Here is a 20383-nt window from a genome sequence, read left to right on the forward strand (position 1 = left end):
TGCTTAGCATGTGTAGGAGCCTGGATTTGAACCTCAGTACGGGAGACGGAAAGTTTAATATAAACTGAAACAAGGAGTGGTGGCATACACCTGTAGCCCCAGCACTCAGGCTGGGGCAAGAGGCTCTCAACAGTGAAGCTAGATTGGGGTACAGTGAGAAATAGAGGTCAATCTGAGCTAATACTCAGACCTATCAACCCCAACCCCATTTGAATTACAAATGCAGAGGTTTGCTGTTCTTAGTAACGCTAGAGCAATGGTTCTCAACCTGTGTGTCTCAACCCCTTTGGGTCGCATATCAGATATTTACATTACAATTCATAACAGTAGCAAAATTACAGTTATGAAGTAGCAATGAAATAATTTTATGGTTGGGGTCACTACAACACGAGGAACTGTATTAAAGGGTTGCAGCATTAGGAAGGTTGAGAACCACTGCTGTAAAGCATGGGAGTAGCTGCAATGTTGAATAAACTATAGGCTGAAGAGAGTCCAGGAATTATCAAAGTTCGGGTTACCTAGGCATGGTGGTACACAACTTTCATCCCACCAGTGGTGGAGGGCAGAGGCAGGCAGATCTGAGTTCAAGGCCAGCCTGGTCTACTTAGTGAGCTCTAGGACAGCCACAACTACAAAGAGAGACCCTGTCTCAAACAACAACAAAAATTTTAACTTAGTTTTATGTGTATGTATGCCTACACGTATGTAAGCACATCACCTGTGGACAGTGCTGTGCCAGGTGACAGCGCTGGATCCCCTGGGGCTGGAGTTACAGTTATAAGCTGCCAAGGGGTGCTGGGAATGGAACCATGGCCCTCTGCAGAGTATCAAGTGCTTTTAACCACTACACCATCTCTCTGCCCCTCAAAGTTGGGTTTTTTTGGATACTTCCTTCCTCCCTAACTACAAAAAGAAACTTGCAAAGCAGCAAGTCTCCTAAAGACTGCCTGAAGCATGTAAACACAGGAACCAACAAGTATAGCACTGTGTGTGTGTGTGTGTGTGTGTGTGTGTGTGTGTGTGTGTGTGTGTGTGTACACATCTGGATAAACACCATAACCAAATAAAGACCACAGTTATTTGATAAACAAAAGTTAATAAGAGAACCCTTCATCCTAAACAACTCTCAAATTTCCAAGGAACTTTACCTGGTTTTTGTTTTTTTGTTTGTGTGTTTGTTTGCTATGTTCTGTTAAAGAGAGCAGTTAAACCACACTTAGGAGTATACTTAAATTAAAATGTTTAACTTTTAAAAATTCTCCTCTCTCTCTCTCTCTCTCTCTCTCTCTCTCTCTCTCTCTCTCTCTCTCTCTCTCTCTCTGTGTGTGTGTGTGTGTGTGTGTGTGTGTGTGTCTCGACTTGCGAGTCTCCCCAGAGCTAGGGATAGAGGAAGTTCTGAACCACCACACACTGAGTGCTGGGAATCAAAATTTGGTCCTCTGTGAGAGCTACATGTGCTCTTAACCACTGGGCCATCTCTCTTGTCCCCTTGAATAAAATTTTAAGTATGATTTTTTTTCCTTAATAACAAAAAAAAAAAAAAAAAATCAAAACCTGGAGAAAGAGCCAGTTATGGCAGCTCAAGCCTGTAATCTCAGCACTCAAGAGGTTGAGACAGGGGGACTGCCTGGAATTTGGACTTGCCAAGCTACATATATATAGTGAGTTCCAGACCAGCCTGGACTAGAGTGAAACTCATCTTAAAAATTAGCAAGAATAAACAAGCTGGAGAAAGAAAATAATTATTAAATATGAATATATTTCTTATGACTAACCACCAAAATGAAAAGGACAAAGTGCTTGAACTGTTCTAACCCCATAAATCTAGATAACTTGAAACATCTATGTTACTACAATTTATCCTTTGTCATTTTTTTTCTTTTAACTTTTTAATTGTTACATTTTTCTCTTTAGGTAGGGTCTCGTGTACACCTGCTGGCCTCAAACATGCCACATACATAGCCCAGGAAAGACTTAACCTTCTTAATCTTCCTGCCTCTAGCTCCGAGTACTGGGATCACAGGTGTGCTGTGTGGGGCTGAGAAGCTAATGGACAGCGGCTTCCAGCATGCTAGGCAGAAACTCTACCAACTGAGCTACAGGGCAGCCCCCACCCTTTACTATTATTCATGTAATACTTTTGCTTGCTTTTCTTGAGATTGGGCCAACTGCTGTATAGCTAGAACCTGTTCGAATGGTCGAAAGGAGGAAAGCAAACAGCCAAACAGAGGTCCAGACAGAGATGAACCCCAAGACTAGACGAATGCCACGAACAAGATAACTTTAAAAGTCCAATTTAACACTCGACGAAGGGAGTGTGAGACATGACAGATCTTTACTCTTAAACTCCGTTTTGGAGGCTGCATCTTTCTACCTTAACTGTCTAAGAAGTACCAAATCCTGTTGGGTGACTGTTAAAAACAGTCTCGACTCCCTTGTGCAGGGGGCTCAGGTTTATCTTCACGACTTAATGACCCGGCTCGTCCAAGGAGGAAAGCGCTTTAGAAAACCGGGGTGGCCAGGAGCGCGCGGTCTTGACAGACGCTGGCCGCCCCCTCGTCCGCCGCAGCCCCGGGCCGCCGCCCCTCTGTCCTCTCCTTGCTCCCAACTTCCTTTTCTCGGCCACGGCTCGGCTGTAGCTGATGGACGAGGAAGAACCCCACGTACCTTCGGAAGTGAGGCGGGAGAAGGGCTTGAGCAGCTCGGCGAAGCTGAGGTGGTTGAGGCGGGTGAGCCGCTCGGCTTCGTCGCTGCACAGCGCGGCGACGCAGGGAACGAAGGAGTCGGGGATGAGCTCCTGCACCGACTGCACGCACTGGGCCATGGCCGCGGCCGGGCGCCCGGCCTCCGCCCCACCTCGGAGCCGAGCTTGCCGCAGCCGCCGCCGCCGCCGCCGCCTGCCCGCCCGGCCGGCCGGGTGCGGCCCCGCTCCCGAGCCTGCAGCCGACTGCGCGCAGCCGCCGCTGCTTCGGCTTCCCGGGCCTGGGCCCGCCCCTGCCTCCTCTCAGCGCTCCCGGAAGCTTTGCATCCCACCCTGGCCGGTGGGGACGCCGACCACCGCCGCTCAGTCCTCCCGACGCCAAAGCCTTGGTCACTGCCCGACCGGAACCGCCATGTTGGGCCGAACCCTGACCCGCCGGCAGCACGACTCCCGGCAGGCCCCGCGCGCGCACCCTTTCACGTGACGGTGTCAAAGACGCGGTAGGGGCGGGGCGGGGCCGGGGCCGAGGACTGGGAAAACAGGGAGCTACGGAAGCCCGGAGGGAGAATGGAACCGGAAATACTGTGACGAGCGGCGGCCCCTATTGGCTGGGGGGCGGGGCTGTGAGGCGGGTGGGCGTGGCCGAGCGGCCCCGGCGCGCAGGTTTTGGACCGGTTCTCCCGCGGGTCCCTTGGCCAGTCTGTAATGGTGATGGCTGTTCACGCCGGCCTGACCTTCTTGGTGTCCCCAAAGATCTCATCTGGCTGCAGTAAGCAACTGGTGTGACTTCGCGCTGCTTTCTGACAGGTCGCCCCGCCTTTCCCTGGGTGGGCGGCAACTGCTTGAGGGAGAAGGGGTGCTGATTGCCAGGCAGGTGCCCAGGTGCCCTCTGCAGGTGCTAGAGGCGGACCGTGTATCCTTTGAGCACCGGTGTGCTTTTAGAAGCGGTCCGCCACACGTGTGCTCAACCACCGCGCAGGAGAATGTGCTATCGAGGGTGCTTTAGTTAGCACGGCGTGTATGGGGAAACTCCATTTTTCTGGATCTCTGGGAAAGGCTGCCTTCGTCGTCCGTCCTTTTTTAAGACGCAGGCTGGGATGTCGTGCACTTGTCTCTCATACGTGAAGTTCCGGGTGTCTGGATGTCTTGGAACTCCTACTTCAGCCTCCCAAGTACTGGGGTTACCGGCTTTCACCACCACGCCTGGCTCCGCCTCTCCTTTTCCTTTTTGGAGTGTTTACTTCGTGGCAGTGGAGAAACCAGTACTTATATACTGTGTGGCTGGCCATTCTTGCATACTTGAGACTTGTCAGCCCCCATAACCACATGACCCACGCCTAAAAGGGAATTACCAGAGAATTGCCACAAGACAGAATGGGGAACAGAGTTTTACTAGACCAAAGACTGGGCCCTAGAGCTGGCTATTATCAGAGGCATATAGATCTCTGTGAGTATGAGATCACCCTGGCCTGTGTAGCAAGTTACAAGCTAGTTAGGGCTGTGTACAGTGAGACCCTGTCTCAAGAGAAGGGGAGGGAGAGTATTGCCTTAAAAGAGATAACATTACAGTGGGCACCTTACAGACTCCCCCCCCCCCCCCAGACGGTTTCTCTGTGTAGCTTTGTGCCTTTCCTGGGACTCACTTGGTAGCCCAGGCTGGCCTCGAACTCACAGAGATCCGCCTGGCTCTGCCTCCCGAGTGCTGGGATTAAAGGTGTGCGCCACCACCGCCCAGCCTTACAGACTTTTTTGTTTTTTTCTTTTTTTTTTTTTTTTGAGACAGAGTTTCTCTGTGTAACCAGTCTGGCTGTTCTAGAACTCAATCTGTAGACCAGGCTGGCCTCGAACTCACCGAGATCTGCCTGCCTCTGCCTCTGGAGTGCTGGTATTAAAAGAGTATGCTACCACCTGTCTGTGAAAAAAGGCTTTTTTTTTTTTTTTTTTTTTTTTTTTTTTTTTTTTTTTTTTTTTTTTTTGATTTTTTCGAGACAGGGTTTCTCTGTGTAGCTTTGCGCCTTTCCTGGAGCTCACTTGGTAGCCCAGGCTGGCCTCGAACTCACAGAGATCCGCCTGCCTCTGCCTCCCGAGTGCTGGGATTAAAGGCGTGCGCCACCAACGCCCGGCGAAAAAAGGCTTTAACAGACTTTTTGAATTACAGAGTCTGACTTTGTATCCTTAACTGGCCTGGAACTTGCTATGTAGACCTAGCTGGCCTCATACTCAGAGATCCGCCTGCCTCCTTAGTGCAGGAATTAAAAGTGTGTGCCACCATGCCTAGTGGTAGCAGACTTTTTAATCAAGACTTTTGCAACATCAAAACAGAAGTTAGTGGGAATAGAGATGGCCCAGTGGTTAAGGGCAATTACTGCTTTTGCAGAGGACCTGAGTTCAGTTCCCAGCATCCACATCAGGTGGCCCACAATTGCCAGTAACTCCAGTTCCAGGGGACTAGCCACCCTTGTCTGACCTTTAAGGGCACCTATACTTATGTGCACATAACCATACAGAGACATATACACATGTACTATAAATAAATCTGAAAAAAAATCTGAAGTTAAAATTGGATGTGGTGATACATGCCAGTAATTCCAAGCTGGAATTGCCAGGTAGTGGTCGCACATGCCTTTAGTCCTAGCACTCAGGAGACAGAAGCAGGTGGATCTATGTGAGTTCGAGGCCAGCCTGGTCCACAAAGTTAGTTCCAGGACAACCAGGCCTATTCTGGGAAAGCCTATCTTGGAACACTCACCCAACTCAAAAAAAATCCAGGCTGAAACAAGATTGTCAGCCTGAAATACACAATAAGGCTGAATCTGGGGGAAAATGTAAGCTGAGCATACTGGAAAATGCCTGTCATCCTGGCACTGGAAAAGTGGAGGCAGATAGACAGATGTTCAGTGTCATCCTCAGCTACATAGCAAGTTCCAGGTTAATCTGGAATACATGAGACTCTGTATTTATCAACAACATCAAAAAGTGTATCTAGAGCCAGGTGGTTGTGGCACATGCCTTTGATTTTAGCACATGGGGGTGCGGGGGCAGAGGCAGGCGGATCTCTGTGAGTTCAAGGTCAGCCTGGTCTACAGAGTGAGTTCCAGGACAACCAAGGCTGTTACACAGAGAAACTCTGTCTCAAAAAACAAACAAACAAAAAAGTGTGTCTAAGCAGTGGTAACTACACCTATAATCCCAGCAGTTGGAAGACGAGCAGGAGTGCCAGCACAATTTCAAGGCCAGCCTGCTCCACAGTATGAAAGGGGTGTATGTGTGTGTGTGTGTGTGTGTGTGTGTGTGTGTGTGTGTGTGTGTGTGTGTGTGTGATGGCTAACACCTGTAATCCCAGCTTTTGAGATGTTGAGGCAAGATGATTTCCACAAGGTCTAGGCTATAGAAGACCCTGTCTTTAAAAGTAAGAATAAATAAATGTAAAACATGCTGGAAAATAAATAAATATGAAACATGCTGGGAATATAGTTCAGCGGTAGGGCACTTGTCTCTGATTCATGAAGTTCTGGGTTTGATCCCCTGTGATTTTAAAAAAAAAAAAATGTAGCCTGGAGGTGGTAGTGAAAGCCTATAATCCCAGCACTCGAGAGGCAGCAGCCTGCCAATCTCTGTGAGTTGGAGGACAGCCTGGGCTACAGAGTGAATTCCAGGACAGCCAGGCTCTTACACAGAGAAACCCTGTTCCAAAATAAATAAATAAATAAATAAATAAATAAATAAATAAATAAATAAATAAATAAATAAATAAATAAAATAAATCGGAAGTTCAAGTTATACTAGCTTAAACCAAGTGTAGGTAAAGGAGACTTACAGCTCACAGGAAAGCTCCCTCGGGACAAGCATAACCCAGGCTTCATCAGCAGGAGCCTCCCTACATCTCTGCTTCCATCTTCATTCCTCGGGGACCTTTCTCCCCAGTGGAGGGCCTGCCCATGTGCCCAGGTCCCACATTCTCATTTGAACAAATTAAACAGAAATGGGACTTCACATTCCCAGCATCAGTCTGTCCATCCCACTGCCATATGCCTTTTCCTGAGCCAATCAAGTTCCAGAAGGGTTAGCCATTATTAGCTATGGCTAGTCATTGTAATCAGATGTTTTCTGTCCCAACCATTTGTTTCCAAATACCCAGCAGTTGATTCCCAAATTATCACACAGAGCCTCATATTAATTATAAATGCTCAGTCGATAGCTCAAACTTGTTACTAGCTAACTCTTACATTTCTTATAGATGTTTAGCCATGTGGCTTGGTATCTTTTCTCAGTATGGCATTCTTACCTTGCTTTTCTGCATTTTCTGGCAACTCTCTGACTCTGCCCTTCCTCTTCCCAGAATTCTCTTACACTCAATCTCTTCCTGACCAGCTATCAGCCAATCAGCTTTTTATTAGCCAATGAGAATAATACATATTCATAGTGTACAAAAAGATTATTCCACAGCAAGTCATGGTCATATCTCTACTCTTCTAGGAAGGAAGATAAGACTTATGACTATCAAACTAGAGATGGGAATGTTTACCAGCCAAATATAAAAATCATATATCTTACCACAACTAATCATTGGCTTCTTCATAACCACACATTGCCTTCTTCCATAGCTATGATTTTAAAACTGCTCCTACCTAATAATTATCCCTTTTACTACTGAAAACAGACTCATCTTATACCTGGATGCAGCCATACAGAAATCATCATAGCCAATTCCAACCCTGGGATCTTTGGATGTGGTTCTTCATAGTCTGTGACCAGTAGCTTTTTATTTGTTTATTTATTTCTGAGACAGGCCCAGGCTGGCCACCAACTCACTCTATAGTCAAGGATGATCTTGAACTTCTAATCTTCCTGCCTCCACTTCCCAGGGCTAGGATCTCTTCATTTTTATGTGGTGCTGGAGATTTAAAGCAGGACTTCATGCGTTCTAAGTATGAATTCTGCCAACTGAACTACATCCCAGACACTAATATTTTTTTCTAATTTCATTATAGAAGTTTATTTATTTGTATTTGCTCATGTACCCATACACACACATGCAATGATACCTAAGTGGAGGTCAGAGGACAACCTTTGTCTCCTTCTACCATGTGGGTCTGGGAATAGAACTCAGGATATCAGGCTTGGCGGCCAGCATCTTCCTAGGTATACATACATGCATATAGAGAGAACATGGTGAATTTAATGTGCTCTTCAAAGTCACTAGGTAGTAGGTAGACCTTGAACTCCTGATCCTCCTGTCTCAACCTGCTGGGATTACAGGTATGTGATACTATGCCTGGCCTCCAGCTGTTTAAAGTGAAGACATGAGGTGTGGATATAGCTCAGTGGTAGAGTGCTTGCTTAGCATGTGCAAGGCCGTGGGTTTAGTCTCCAGTACTACAAAAAATAAGGGAGGGTAGCAAATCGAGCTGTTGGTTCTTCTGGTAGTGCCATGCCCACTTGCTTTTTCAATATAATAAAGAAATCTGTTTTCTTTGTTAGAAACAAAATCAAATCATAAAATTGTCATTCAATAATTTCACATCCCACTGGACCCAGTAAGTTCTAGAAAACACTTTATCTCCTAAGGAGGCTGGAAATGTTAAGGTCCATGGTTCTGTTGCTAAGTCAAAAGAACCAGTGAATGAAGTGAATGAATACAAGTCAATAGCGAGGTGTCTCCACACTGTGCCAGAATAAGGCACTGTGCAGGATGTGTTTGCAGGTCTAGCTTGTGCTCTTCTGTGTCTATGCCTCCTCTGGACACTGGCTGTGCTTATATTACATGTATTTTGAATAGTTCACTGTGTCCATAGCTTGGTCATATCCTACCCTCAAGGCCAAGAGGACAGGGTTGGTCACAAATGAGTAAACACTTGTTGAACAAAGCTCAACGATGGGATACCTTTTCAGAACTGAGTCATTAGACAAGTCCATCACCACTGGACATCACAGAGTGTACTTACGCAAATCCAGGTGATACCTTCCTGGGGAGATGTGAATAAATGTCCACTCATTGCTGATACTGACTGTCTTAGTTAGGGTTTCTATTGCTGTGAAGAGACACTATGACCATGGCAACTCTTACAAAGGAAACATTTAATTGGAAGCTTGCTTACAGTTTAGAGGTTTAGTCCATTGTCATCATGGCAGGAAGCATGGCAGTATGTTGGCAGACATGATGATGGGAAAGTACCTGAGAGTTCTACATTCAGATCTGAAGGCAGCAGGAAGAGAGAGTGACACTGGGCTTGGCTTGAGCATCTGAAACTTCAAAGCCTGCCCCCAATGACACACCTTCTCCAACAAGGCCACACCTACTCCTACAAGGCCACACCTCCTAATAGTGCTAATCCCTATGAGCCTCTAGGGGCCATTTTCAGTCAAACCACCACACTGACTAAAGAGTATTTAGTGAACCAGGTTACTGACAGATGCATAGATAAATCCAAGGCAGCTGTATCATCAAAATACCTGCCCTAGTGTGGGTGATGACTCCTTGAACTCCCTATAACCACCTTCAGTCACCAATTTTCTGATGTAGGAAGTGAACCATGTGAGCAGTCAACTTTCCTGAATAGTCAACATGAAGCTAGAAACAGAATTTGCTTCCCTTCATCCCAGGGGCTTCACTATGAGGAAGTTGCCTTCCCACCAAGCTTCCTTGTTCCAAACACACCTACAGACATTTTGGCTTGCACCAGGCAGACATGAACACACAAGCAGACAAAGTGTCTATCTACATTTTGTTTGAAGAGAGCCCTACCACTCTTCCAGAGGAGCTAAGTTTGCTTCCCATCATCCGTGTCTGAGCGCTCATAACTGCATATAACTCCAGCTCCAGTGCATCCAGCACCCTCTTCGGGCCTCTGTGGGGCAACATTAAAAATAAACCCTAAAAATATTTTTAAAGATTTTGTAATTTTTTTCTCTTAGCTCCTGAGCCATCTTTCCAGCTTCTAAAAAGATATTTTTAAAAAACAAAGTTGGGGTTAGAGGCCAGTGATATGGGCAGGATGCTTGTTGCCAAGACTGATGACCTGAGTTTGACCCCCAAGACCCACATAGTGGAAGGAAGGGAGCACTCCACTGAGTTGTCCTCTGGTCTCTACAGGTGCACTGTGGCACTGCACTTAATACTCATACATTGTATACACATAATAAATACTTTATGTTGAGGCTAAAATTGCTGGATTCATTTAAAGCTGAACACCTAAGTCTACCTTTCAGACCTCTGTAATTACTTCCAATTATTTTAAATGTGAAGATCAAATCTAGTGTAGAACAAAACTGTAACTGCTTTCAACTTTTCCAACAGCAGATGGTGCTGTTGAACATTGTAATTTGTAATTATAAGAAAAATTTTAATTCTAAAATACATAGTTATCACTGGAGACCCAGGTTCAGTTCCTAGCACACACATAGTAACTCTCAACCATCTGCAACTCGAGGCCCAGGGGATCGAATGCCTTATGTGGGCACTACACACACGTGGTGCACAGACATACATGCAGAGAAACCAACAATACACATAATGTAAGAGGGAGAAACTTTTAAGTTAATTACACTCAAATATTTCATGATATACTAATTGAAAACATTGAAATAGAAGGAGGGTTTAAATATATAATTTATGGGATGTGAATGTAGCTCAGTGGTAAAACATTTGCCTAAGATACAAAGGCCCTGGGTTTAATCCCTAACAGGACAGAGAGAAAGGGTAGGGGGAGGGAGGGAGGGAGAGAGGGGAGGAGAGAGAGAGAGAGAGAGAGAGAGAGAGAGAGAGAGAGAGAGAGAGAGAGAGAGAGAGAGAGAGAGATCAGGGCAGGCAACATGTAGCTCAATGGTTGTGTCTGCAATAGCATGTACAAGGTTCTGGGTTCAATCTAGTGCCCAACACATACATATACACACACAATATACACATATATAGTATGTTCACATATAATAAACCTGTATTCTACATGTTGGTTCATATTCTTTAGAGTTCTAGAGATCAGACAGCTTTATTATCACTAGACCAAGTCCTCTACTACTGTGCTAACCTCAGCTTTGGCCCACATTTTATTTTATTTTAGACGGATCTTCATGTGGCCAAGGCTGTCCTTGAAGTCCTGATCCTCCTGCCTCCACTTCCCAAGTGTTAACGTGCCATAGTTAGGAGCTTGAGATATGGCTCAGCAGCTAAGTTAAGAGTGCTTGCTACTCTTCCAGAAGACCCAGAGTTTGGTTCCCAGAACCTGGCTCAGACAGCAGTTTTAAGGGCGCCAAAGCCCTCTTCTAGCATGTGCTGGGCTTTCTGTAGAGGCAGTGGAACTTGGTAGAGTGGAGCCAGTATATGAGGCTGACTAAAGTCTTATGCAATACCAACTTTATTCAGAGCTTCAGATAATTTATACTCTGAGGGTTAAGAAAGGTCACATGAGTAAAGTTTTCATTAGTTTAACCTGTGTACAATCACAAGGACAAGCTGCACAATACAAAAACCATGTTTTTCCATTTGAGGCATATAAACAAATAACAAGAGCCAGTTATTCACTCCTGTTTTCTATACCTGGGAGGAGGTAACACATTCCAAGAACAAGTCTGTGTTTTGAAGAAACTGACTTACAAGACTCTTACCTTGTTTTCTTGGAGTTTTCTCACAAGCATTCAGAATACTCACACAACTCAATTCTTAGACTGTTCTGACACGAAGACATCTGCAGACACATGGCATAACTCAGACACACACACATGGTGTAATGCACACACACACACACATACACACACATTTTTAAAAATTATTTAGGCTAGTGAGATGGTTGAGTAAGGAAAGGCATTGCCATTCAACCAAAACCAGGCAGTGAGGCACAGACAGATAGTTCCAGAAACTTTGCATACATCAGGTACTGCTCCAGAACAGTTCAGAACAAAGGCAGGGCTGGTTCAGTGGTTAAGAATGCTTACTGCTCTTGCAAGGGGTCTACAGTTCAGTTCCCAACGCCCACATTGGTAGCTCACAACCGCCTATAATTCCAGCTCCAGGGAACCCAGCGCCCTCATCCGGTCTCCATGAGGACAGGAACAGAAGTGGCACACACACACACACACACACACACACACACACACACACACACAAATTCAATTTTAAAACCTTAGAACAAAGCCAACCATGGCCTTCGCAAATCATACTTCTCACGTTTGGACCACTTTGGCTGCTCTCCATGGTTCTGAACCAGGCTTACTCATCAAGACTCAAGCCTACTTCTCTAATGTTTCCTGCATAAATCATTCTGTGCTGACAAGCAAAGTAAAGGCAGAAATGTCAATAAAAGAAAAATGGAGAAAACAGAAGAAGAGAGATCAGTACAATAGATAATTGCTTACAGGTTCAGGTATAAAAAAAGGGAAATTCACTTTCAGATTTTCAAATACTTTGAAATACTATCCAGAGGTACACTTCTTTATTCCCAGCACCTAGGAAGCAGAGGTTGGTGGCTCTCCAGCCTGGTCAACATATGGAGTTACAGGCCAGCTAAAATTACTTGATGAAATCTTGTCTAAAATTAATTAATTAATTAAAAAACCAAAAACGACAAAAGAAGTGGTGACACATACCTGTAATTTTAATGCTTAAGAGGTGGATCAAAGAGTTGGGGATTTAGCTCAGTGGTAGAGCGCTTGCCTAGCAAGCACAAGGCCCTGGGTTTGATCCTCAGCTCCAGAAAAAAAAGAAGAAAGGAAGAAAAAAAAAGAGGTGGATCAAAAGTTCAAGCTCATCTTCAGCTACTTCAAGGAGCAATGATTAACTCCAAGTTACCAATAATGAATCAGTGTTGAATTAAGGAAAGAAATCAAAGCACTTTCCCTTAGTCATTTAACCAAGAGTGAGCCCAGATTTGAGTTCTCTACTTCATGCTCCCTGTATCTTCTGTCTACTGTCTGTCTGTTGCATGAGTCTGAATCTGTGCCTGCATCTGTATGTGTCCCTGTGTATCTGTCTATTCTGTCTCTGTATGTCTGTTCCTAACAAAGGGTTTGCTCTGTCTTTATTGAACAGCATAGAAAGTATCACATAGGGGAAGGAATGGGATACTTACAGAAATCTTTAGTAAGAGAATTATTCAAGGAATAATTCTGTTTCCCACTGACCCAGATAACAAACATCATTGAGGATCAACCAATATCCATAAATGGATGATTTCTACCTTTGTTAGTTTATAGTTGCTTTCAACTTCTGTATTTACTGCTTTGCAGCAAATGACACACATGCATTATCTGGGCCAGGTATGGAAGAGTATATAACTTAGAGTTACAGCTATGCATTAGCTGTAATTGGCCATGGTTGTAAAAGTTGATTACATGCGAAATCCAAGGCAAGTAATGTTGCCTGTTATATTGTTCTCTTAACAGCAGGTTAAACAAACAGAGTACACAGTAGGCTAGTAGTCTTAAGTCCTAAGTGACTTCAAGGTATATTGTTAACTCTGGCTGTGAGGTCCAGCAAAAGTTCCAGTCTCTTAAAATATGAGAAATATTCTCAGAATACTTCATTGTCAGAAGCTACTAAGAGTTTGAGGCCAGACTGGGCTATTTGAGATCTTAGGAAAAAACAACAACACAAAAGTTCTAGCTAATGTCAAAGTTACAACAAATTAAGTCCTGTAACCTCATTCACAGCCAGAAAAAAACCACTGGAGAAGTTTTTTTTTAATTTTTAAAAGTTAATTATTTAATTTTATGCCTATGAGTATTTTGCTACAAGTATATATGTGCTTGATATATATATATACATATATATGTGTGTGTGTGTGTGTGTGTGTGTGTGTGTGTGTGTGTGTGTGTGTGTGTATAATCATGTTTGTGCCTGGTCTCATGGAGTGCTAGCATTACAGAGGTGAGCAACACCCAGCCTCAACAGTCAGTCTGAAGATGTCTACACTGTCCATTAGCTGGACGTGTTTATTGGGAATATGATTTTTCTCTTTCTTTTGTAGCAATGGGTTGGTTTAGCAATGTGTAAGCTATTTTTAAGAATCATTTTATGCAGGCCACTGTGTTTGGCGCTAGGTTGGGTTGCATCCAACACCCGGTGGTATATGGAAGGCAACGGAAGTCCTAGTGGTGGGGGTGATGTGAGCTGGTGCATGGGACAAAGAAGAATCACGGGCCAGACTGGGAAGAAATCTGAGAAAGAACCCGTTTGCTGGTGGAGGCATGTAAAATCAGACTTCATGAGCCTGAGACAGCTCAAGAGGGTCAGATGAGCGAAGGAAGACTGTTTACTTCTGGAAGAATGGAACCATTAAACCAAGAATGGAAGCGGCAAAGGATACAACCTACGCACATCATGACTTCTTGTTGGTGACCCAGTGACTTGGATTTTCTAGCATAAGTCATCTGGTTAAACACCCCAAGTGCAGTTGCATCAGGGCCCGTAATATATTCTTGGCCTCCCTGACAGCAGAATCTTATCGTGAAAGATGAAAATGCTTTACATAACATTCCTGTATAGGGAATGAAGTTCTAGATCAGGATGGCACTTTCACTGAAGAACTAGTAAAAAAAAAAAAAAATGTGGTGGAAAAGTGCCTGGAGACAGAGAATGTGAATTTACAAATGGTGAAATTTTTGTGGCATTGGTAAATGTTCTTGATTAATATAATGATAACGATGACAATGATGATAGAGATGATCCTGATGAAAGAGAAGAAAAACAGGAAGATCTAGAAGATAGTCAAGATGATAAAGTTGTCCACTATGGACATTTCTTGCCAATAAAATTTTGGAAGTTATTTCCTCAATGTTTCCAGATGAGGGTACAGTAGAAGAAATTTTATATATCACCAGGCAGCAGCTCCCAGGTGCTCTGCCTTCTGAATACACCCCAAACATAGATGGACCAAATGCTGAATCTGTTGAGAGGGCCCAGAGCTTACATTCATTTCATACACTTTCCTGTGGGTGATGTTTTAAGCATGACTGCTTCCTGCATCTCTTCCATGGGACACCCAACACATAAGGGCAGAACACAGAAACAGCTCTGGACAGCAAGCCTTGGGAGCCAGTGTTACCAGCATCTGGAAGGAGTTAAGGGTTTGCTGCCGCCTTCACTGCTGAGTGCATGAAGACATCACAATGCCCAGGGGCCACAAAAGAGGAAGACTTCCTAATAACAGTAGCAGCACACCCCCGTCAGTGTGCTGCGGTCCGAGGATGTAGACGGTGACAGAGAAGCAGGGACTGAAGTGGGGGAGAATGATGATGAAGAAGAGAAGAAAGATGAAACGTCCAGCCCCCCTAAAGCAAACTCCCAGTGTCAAACACCAATAAAAATGAAGCCAAATACTGAAGCTCCCGAGAATGTGGTTTGGAGCCTCAATGTTTAGAGTCCTTACCGGTAGTTACTGGGATAGCTTTTGTGTCATTGCTAGGCTAACTGGGACCAAAACACACAAACAAGCATATGAGTTCAGAGTCAAAGAGTCCATTGCCAGCATGTGTCCCACTGAGGACATGGACAGTCCTCTGAGAAAGAAGAAAAGAAGACTGCAGAAAGATACAACCGAAAAAGCATCAAAACTGCCTTCCCAGAGGCTGGTGCAAGGCACAGTGTAACCCCAAGCAATGTCCATGCTACCTGGCTATCCGAGAGTGTGACCCTGACCTCTGTCTCCCATGTGGAGCTGCTGACCATTGGGACAGCAAAAACATGTCCTGCAAGGACAGCAGTCGTCAGTGGGGCTCTAAAAAGCGCTTGTTGCTGTCACCATCTACTGTGGCAGGCTGGGGGATCTTTATCAAAGTTCCTGTGCAGAAAAAAGGAATCCATTTCAGAACACTGTGCAGAGATTATTTCTCAGGATGAAGCAGACAGAAGAGGGAACATGTACGACAAATACACATGCAGTTTCCTGTTCATTTTGAACGATGACATAACCCACACAGGCAATAAAATCCATTTTGCTAAAAATTCAGTAAATCCAAACTGCTATGGAAAAATTATGATGGTAATGCTGGTCACAGAGTATGCATATTTGCTGAGAGCCGTGCAGACTGGTGAAGAGCTGTTTTGGGGTTACAGATACAGCTAGGCTGATACCTTGAAGTCTGTGGGCATCAAAAGAGAAATGGAAATCCCTTCATATCACTACCTCTTCCCCTTCTCTCTGAAGCCTTAGCTTCAGGAACCTTGAGTATTGTAGGCAATTTAGAAAAAGAATGCAGTTTGAAATTCTGTATTTGCAAAGTACTGTAACAGTAATTTATAGTAATGAGTTTATAAATCAGCTTTTTATTGCCTTCTTACCAGGTGCAAAGTGTTTTGTACTACCAGTGAATTTTTGCAATAATGCAATATGGTACATTTCCAACTTTGAGTAAAGAATACTTGAACTTGTAAAAAATCATTTAATGCATTAGATTTGATTTACATCTGTTTGTGTGGTATGTGTATGTGTGGGGGGTATGTGTGATGTTGTGTCGATGTGGTGGAGGGGATATGTGTGGTATGTTTATATGTGTAGTGGAGGGGATATGTGCAGTGTGTGTATGTATGATTTGGTATGGGGTATGTGTAGTGTGTATGATGTGTGTACTGGATAGTTTTATGCCAACTTGACATGAGCTAAGTCATCTGAGAGGAGGGAACCTCAATTAAAAAAATGTCTCTATAATGTCCACCTGTAGAGCATTTTTTATTAGTTATTGCAGTAGTTGGAATAGGGATGGCCCCATGGGCTCATGTATTTGAATGCTTGGTCATTAAGGAGTGGCACTACTTGCCAGAGATTAGGAGGTATGGCCTTGTTAGAAGTGTGTTACTGGAGGTGAGCTTTGGGATTCCAAATGTTCAAGAATGTCTCTTTCCTTCCTGCTGCCTGCAGATCTGGATGTAGAAATCTCAGCTCCTCCAGCACCGTGTCTGCCTGTGTGCCTGCATGCTTCCCACCATGCTGACAATGGACTAAACTTCTGAAACTGTAAGCAAGCCCCAGTTAAATGATTTCCTTTACAAGAATTGCTATGGTCATGGTGTCTCTTCAGCAATAGAATATTCAATGAGACAGTCATTGATGTGGGGGCGGGCAGCCCAATATGGGTAGTGCTATCTCTAGCCTGAGGGTTCTGGGTTCTATAAGGAAGCAAGCTGAACAAGTTGCGTTGAGCAAGCCAATAATCAACACCCCTCCACGGCCTCTGCCTTTACTCCTGGCTCCAGGTTCCTGCCCTGCTTCAGTTCCTGCCCTGACTTCATTTGATGATGAACTGTAATGTGGAAGCTTAAGCTGAATAAACCCTTTCCTCCCAAACTTGCTATTTAGTCATGGTGTTTCATCACAACAATAGAAACCCTAATTAAGACTCTGTGTGTGTGGTGTATGTGTGTATTTATGTGTGGTATTGTGTTGAGGTGGATGTGTGTGTTGTGTGTATAGTGTGTGTGTGTGTGTGTGTGTGTGTGTGTGTGTGTGTGTGTTGTTAAGTGCACATTAGAACAGTGCCTGTGGCAGACAGAAGAAGAGGGTGTCAGAGTCCCTGGAGCTAGAGCTAACAGGTTATTGTGAACTGTCAGATGTGAATGCTGATATTAAGCTCTGGTAGTCTGCAAGAGCAGTGAGTACTCTTAACCATTGAGCCATTTCTCCAGCCATAAAATGTAAATTTTAATATTTATACAATACTAAATATCAAAAGTCAAAGTTCTTATTTTAGAATAAAACACTACTTCCTATTATCTATTTGAAAATTGACATGAACGTACTTGAATAGAAAATAAGAGAAGTTGTTTGTATGATTTAATTCTTCCTTTAAGACACTTTTGTATATCCTAGGCTGACCTTGAACTGGTTACATAGTGAGGATTATCTTGTACTTCTGATCCTCCTGCCGTTGCCATTACTGGCTGCTTCTTGTACTTTTGTTTCGTTTTAAGAAACATTTTTATTTTTTATTTATGGGCATGTGTGATTGTCTTTGTATATCTGCAATTGAGACCAGGTGGCCTTCGAAACCAGGAAAGGATGTTGGGTCCTCTGTAGCTGAAGTTACAAGGGGCTGTGAGTCACCCAACATGGGCTCTGGGAACCAAACTTGGGTCTCTGGAAGAACAGTGCTTGCTCTTAACTGATGAGCCATCTCTACAGCCTGGCCCCTGTTAGCTGACGATCCCTCAGTTGGATAGTTCAGGCAAACAGGGTCATTTAGTTGGAATGCTGTATTTGATTTCCCCACTGCAGTCACTGGACTTTCCCTGTGTCTGTATCTACTTTGAAAGACGTGATCATAGGCTAGCCTGCGGAACCGAATGACTCAGCTCACTCACTTTGGACTTTACCTTACCTTCCGTTGCATCGGAGGCCTTGTTTATAAAAACAGCAAAGATTAGATAAGCAATATCTATAATCCAAAGCTGGCTCTGGGCGCCTATTTACCTTTCCTTGAAGATTATGATTTGCATGTTCAAGCAGTGCTCTGGACTTTATCAGACTGGGGCAGAAGTTGATCCAGGCCTTGTCATTCTTTGCTTGGACAAGTGCCTTAATCCAAATTATCTAGGTGTTCTTTGGTTGGTTTTTGTTTTTTTATAATGCTGTACTAACTGGTGTAGAACTCTAAATTGTCTAATTTCGTTTGTTTGTTTGTTTGTTTGTTTGTTTGAGACAAGGTCTCTAAATGTTGTTTGTTTGAGACAAGGTCTCTATATGTAGACCTAGATGTCCTGGAACTCTCCAGGTAGCCCAGGCTGGCCTTGAATCACAGAGATCTGCCTGCCTCTGTCTCTGAGATTTAGGTGTGTGCCACCACACGAGGCCTAAACCTCCCAGTTTCAGAGATGATACCAGCACAGGCAATGCAGCTTGGTGCTGGGATGTTTACCTAAGGTACACAAGGCTCAGGTTCATTCTCCAGCAACACAAAAAACTGAGAGTAAAATGAAAGTTCGAGACCCAGCACCAAATAAAACTAGATGTGGTGGTTCCAGCTTGTTATTTTACCCCTGGGGAGGCGGCTGCAGAAAGATGGTGATGTTCAAGGACAACCTCTGCTGCACAGCTGGTTCCTGGGCAGCCTGTCTCAAAATAAACAAGTAAACAGACAGAATGATGACACATCTAAATATAGAGCAAGTTTTTCTATTGACTTAAAAATCCGAGAACAAGAAGTAGGCTTTCTACAAAGGTCTAAGGATATTGCTACACATGGTAACTCACATCTGTAATCCTAGCCCTTAGGCCGAGGCAGGAGGAGTACTGTGAGTTCCAGGCCAACTTGGGCTGTCAAATAAAATCCTGTCTCACATAAACTGAAACAAAATGTCTAAGGATGGAAATAATATTTCCCCTTATTCTTTCAAATGTATATTTCATTAAGAAAGCTTCTGTTGAATTCTTAGGGAAGAAGCCACTCTTAAGAAATGGCACAGCCTGGCATGGTGGTGCAGCCTTTAGTGCCAGCACGTAGGAGGCAAAGGTAGGCAGGTCTCTGAGTTCAAAGCCAGCCTGGTCTACAGAATGAGTTCTAGGACACAGAGAAACCCTGCCTCCAAAAAAAAAAAAATGGTGTGAGAGAGAGAATATTTACTACTTGGCACATATTTACCAAAGGACAAACACTGTTCAAAGTGTTCTCTGCTTATGGGTCCATTGGGAATTCACAATTCTACCTTAGAATGCAAATATGGTTTGACCTCTGGGATGTGAGGTGGGGCATAATCACTGTCTAATTTTTTTTTGGTTTCATCTTGTTCCATCTATGCTTCTACGCTCTCCCAAGACTTTTCTCTCTTATGGTTACCCTAGATACCAGAAACAACAAGCCCTACTGATGATCACCTTAAGATAAAGGATATAAACAATTCCCTAAGCGCAGAGATAGTCCCAGACATCGCTTACGTGACTGAGATAATGACCCAAAGTAATGGTCAACCATGCCAACAGGATGCTGACTGCTGCCATAGGAACATTCACTCTTGCCTACATTTCTCATTCATGTGTTACAATAAGATTGCTGTAAGCATTTGGGAAACAGAGTTTAGGCCATCAGACCTCTGTCCTTCCCAATGAGATACCTTTCTTGCTTTTACCATTCTTCCCCACTTTAACTGAATTTCTGGATGCCAAAGCCTTCTCCTTTGGGACTTCCTAGAGCCAAGCTTGTGTCCTAATAGGTCCTATTATATTCCTTCTGTTGTCATCATTTGGTGTGTGTGTGTGTGTGTGTGTGTGTGTGTGTGTGTGTGTGTGTGTGTGTGTATACATATTCCAGAGGTTGGTGCCACTGTTTTCCTTTATCATTCTATATTTAGCTGTTTGAGACAGGGTCTCATTGAAACTGACATTTACTGCTTCAGGTAGACTCGCTGGCCAGCCAGCTCCCTGGATCCCAGCGCTAGAACTCTAGATGCACACTGCTGCACCGGCAGTGGGAATCTGAAGTCAGGTCTAACGCTTGTGTGGCGAGCACTTTACTAAGTGGATGATCTCTCTAGCCTATATGATTTTTTCCTTTGTTTTTGTTTCCCAGTATTTATTATTTTGGTGCTATGGATTAAGTAAAGGCTGAGATACAACCAAGTACTCTACCACTGAGCTGCACCACCCAACATCAGTTGTATTTTTCAGATAGTATCCTTCATAAATACTTGAAAACTGATTTGGATAGAACCAGGATAGTGTGCTGGAGAATGCAGCCAAGGCCTCTGCCATTTCAATAGAATTT

The 20383-nt window shown here is 44.0% G+C and overlaps 2 protein-coding genes and 1 pseudogene across 6 annotated transcripts in view; 2 read left to right on the forward strand and 1 right to left on the reverse strand.

Moving 5' to 3' along the window:
• Positions 1 to 2968, reverse strand: part of Trappc8 (trafficking protein particle complex subunit 8) — an 80756-nt gene extending 77788 nt beyond the window's left edge. For 2 of the 4 annotated variants that reach the window (XM_042264343.2, XM_042264342.2), the window contains exon 1: positions 2668 to 2885. In XM_042264343.2, the coding sequence (XP_042120277.1) occupies positions 2668 to 2824 (157 nt within the window). In that variant the 5' untranslated portion in view covers positions 2825 to 2885. Of the gene's footprint in view, positions 1 to 2667 lie in introns of all 4 variants that reach the window. The other 2 variants (XM_042264341.2, XM_042264344.2) reach the window with 2 other exon arrangements.
• A 350-nt stretch (positions 2969 to 3318) lies between these two features.
• The window catches only part of Rnf125 (ring finger protein 125), a 90039-nt gene continuing 72974 nt past the window's right edge, over positions 3319 to 20383 (forward strand). The window contains exons 1-2 of one of the 2 annotated variants that reach the window (XM_076554788.1): positions 3319 to 3470; positions 16549 to 16644. The gene's annotated coding sequence lies outside the window, so the exon portion shown is untranslated. Of the gene's footprint in view, positions 3509 to 16548; positions 16645 to 20383 lie in introns of both variants that reach the window. The other variant, XM_076554786.1, reaches the window with a different exon arrangement.
• On the forward strand, positions 14901 to 15843 carry LOC102913444 (histone-lysine N-methyltransferase EZH2 pseudogene; annotated as a pseudogene).

The sequence above is a fragment of the Peromyscus maniculatus genome, chromosome 19 (genome assembly GCF_049852395.1).
Source record: "Peromyscus maniculatus bairdii isolate BWxNUB_F1_BW_parent chromosome 19, HU_Pman_BW_mat_3.1, whole genome shotgun sequence".
Classification (NCBI taxonomy): Eukaryota; Metazoa; Chordata; class Mammalia; order Rodentia; family Cricetidae; genus Peromyscus; species Peromyscus maniculatus.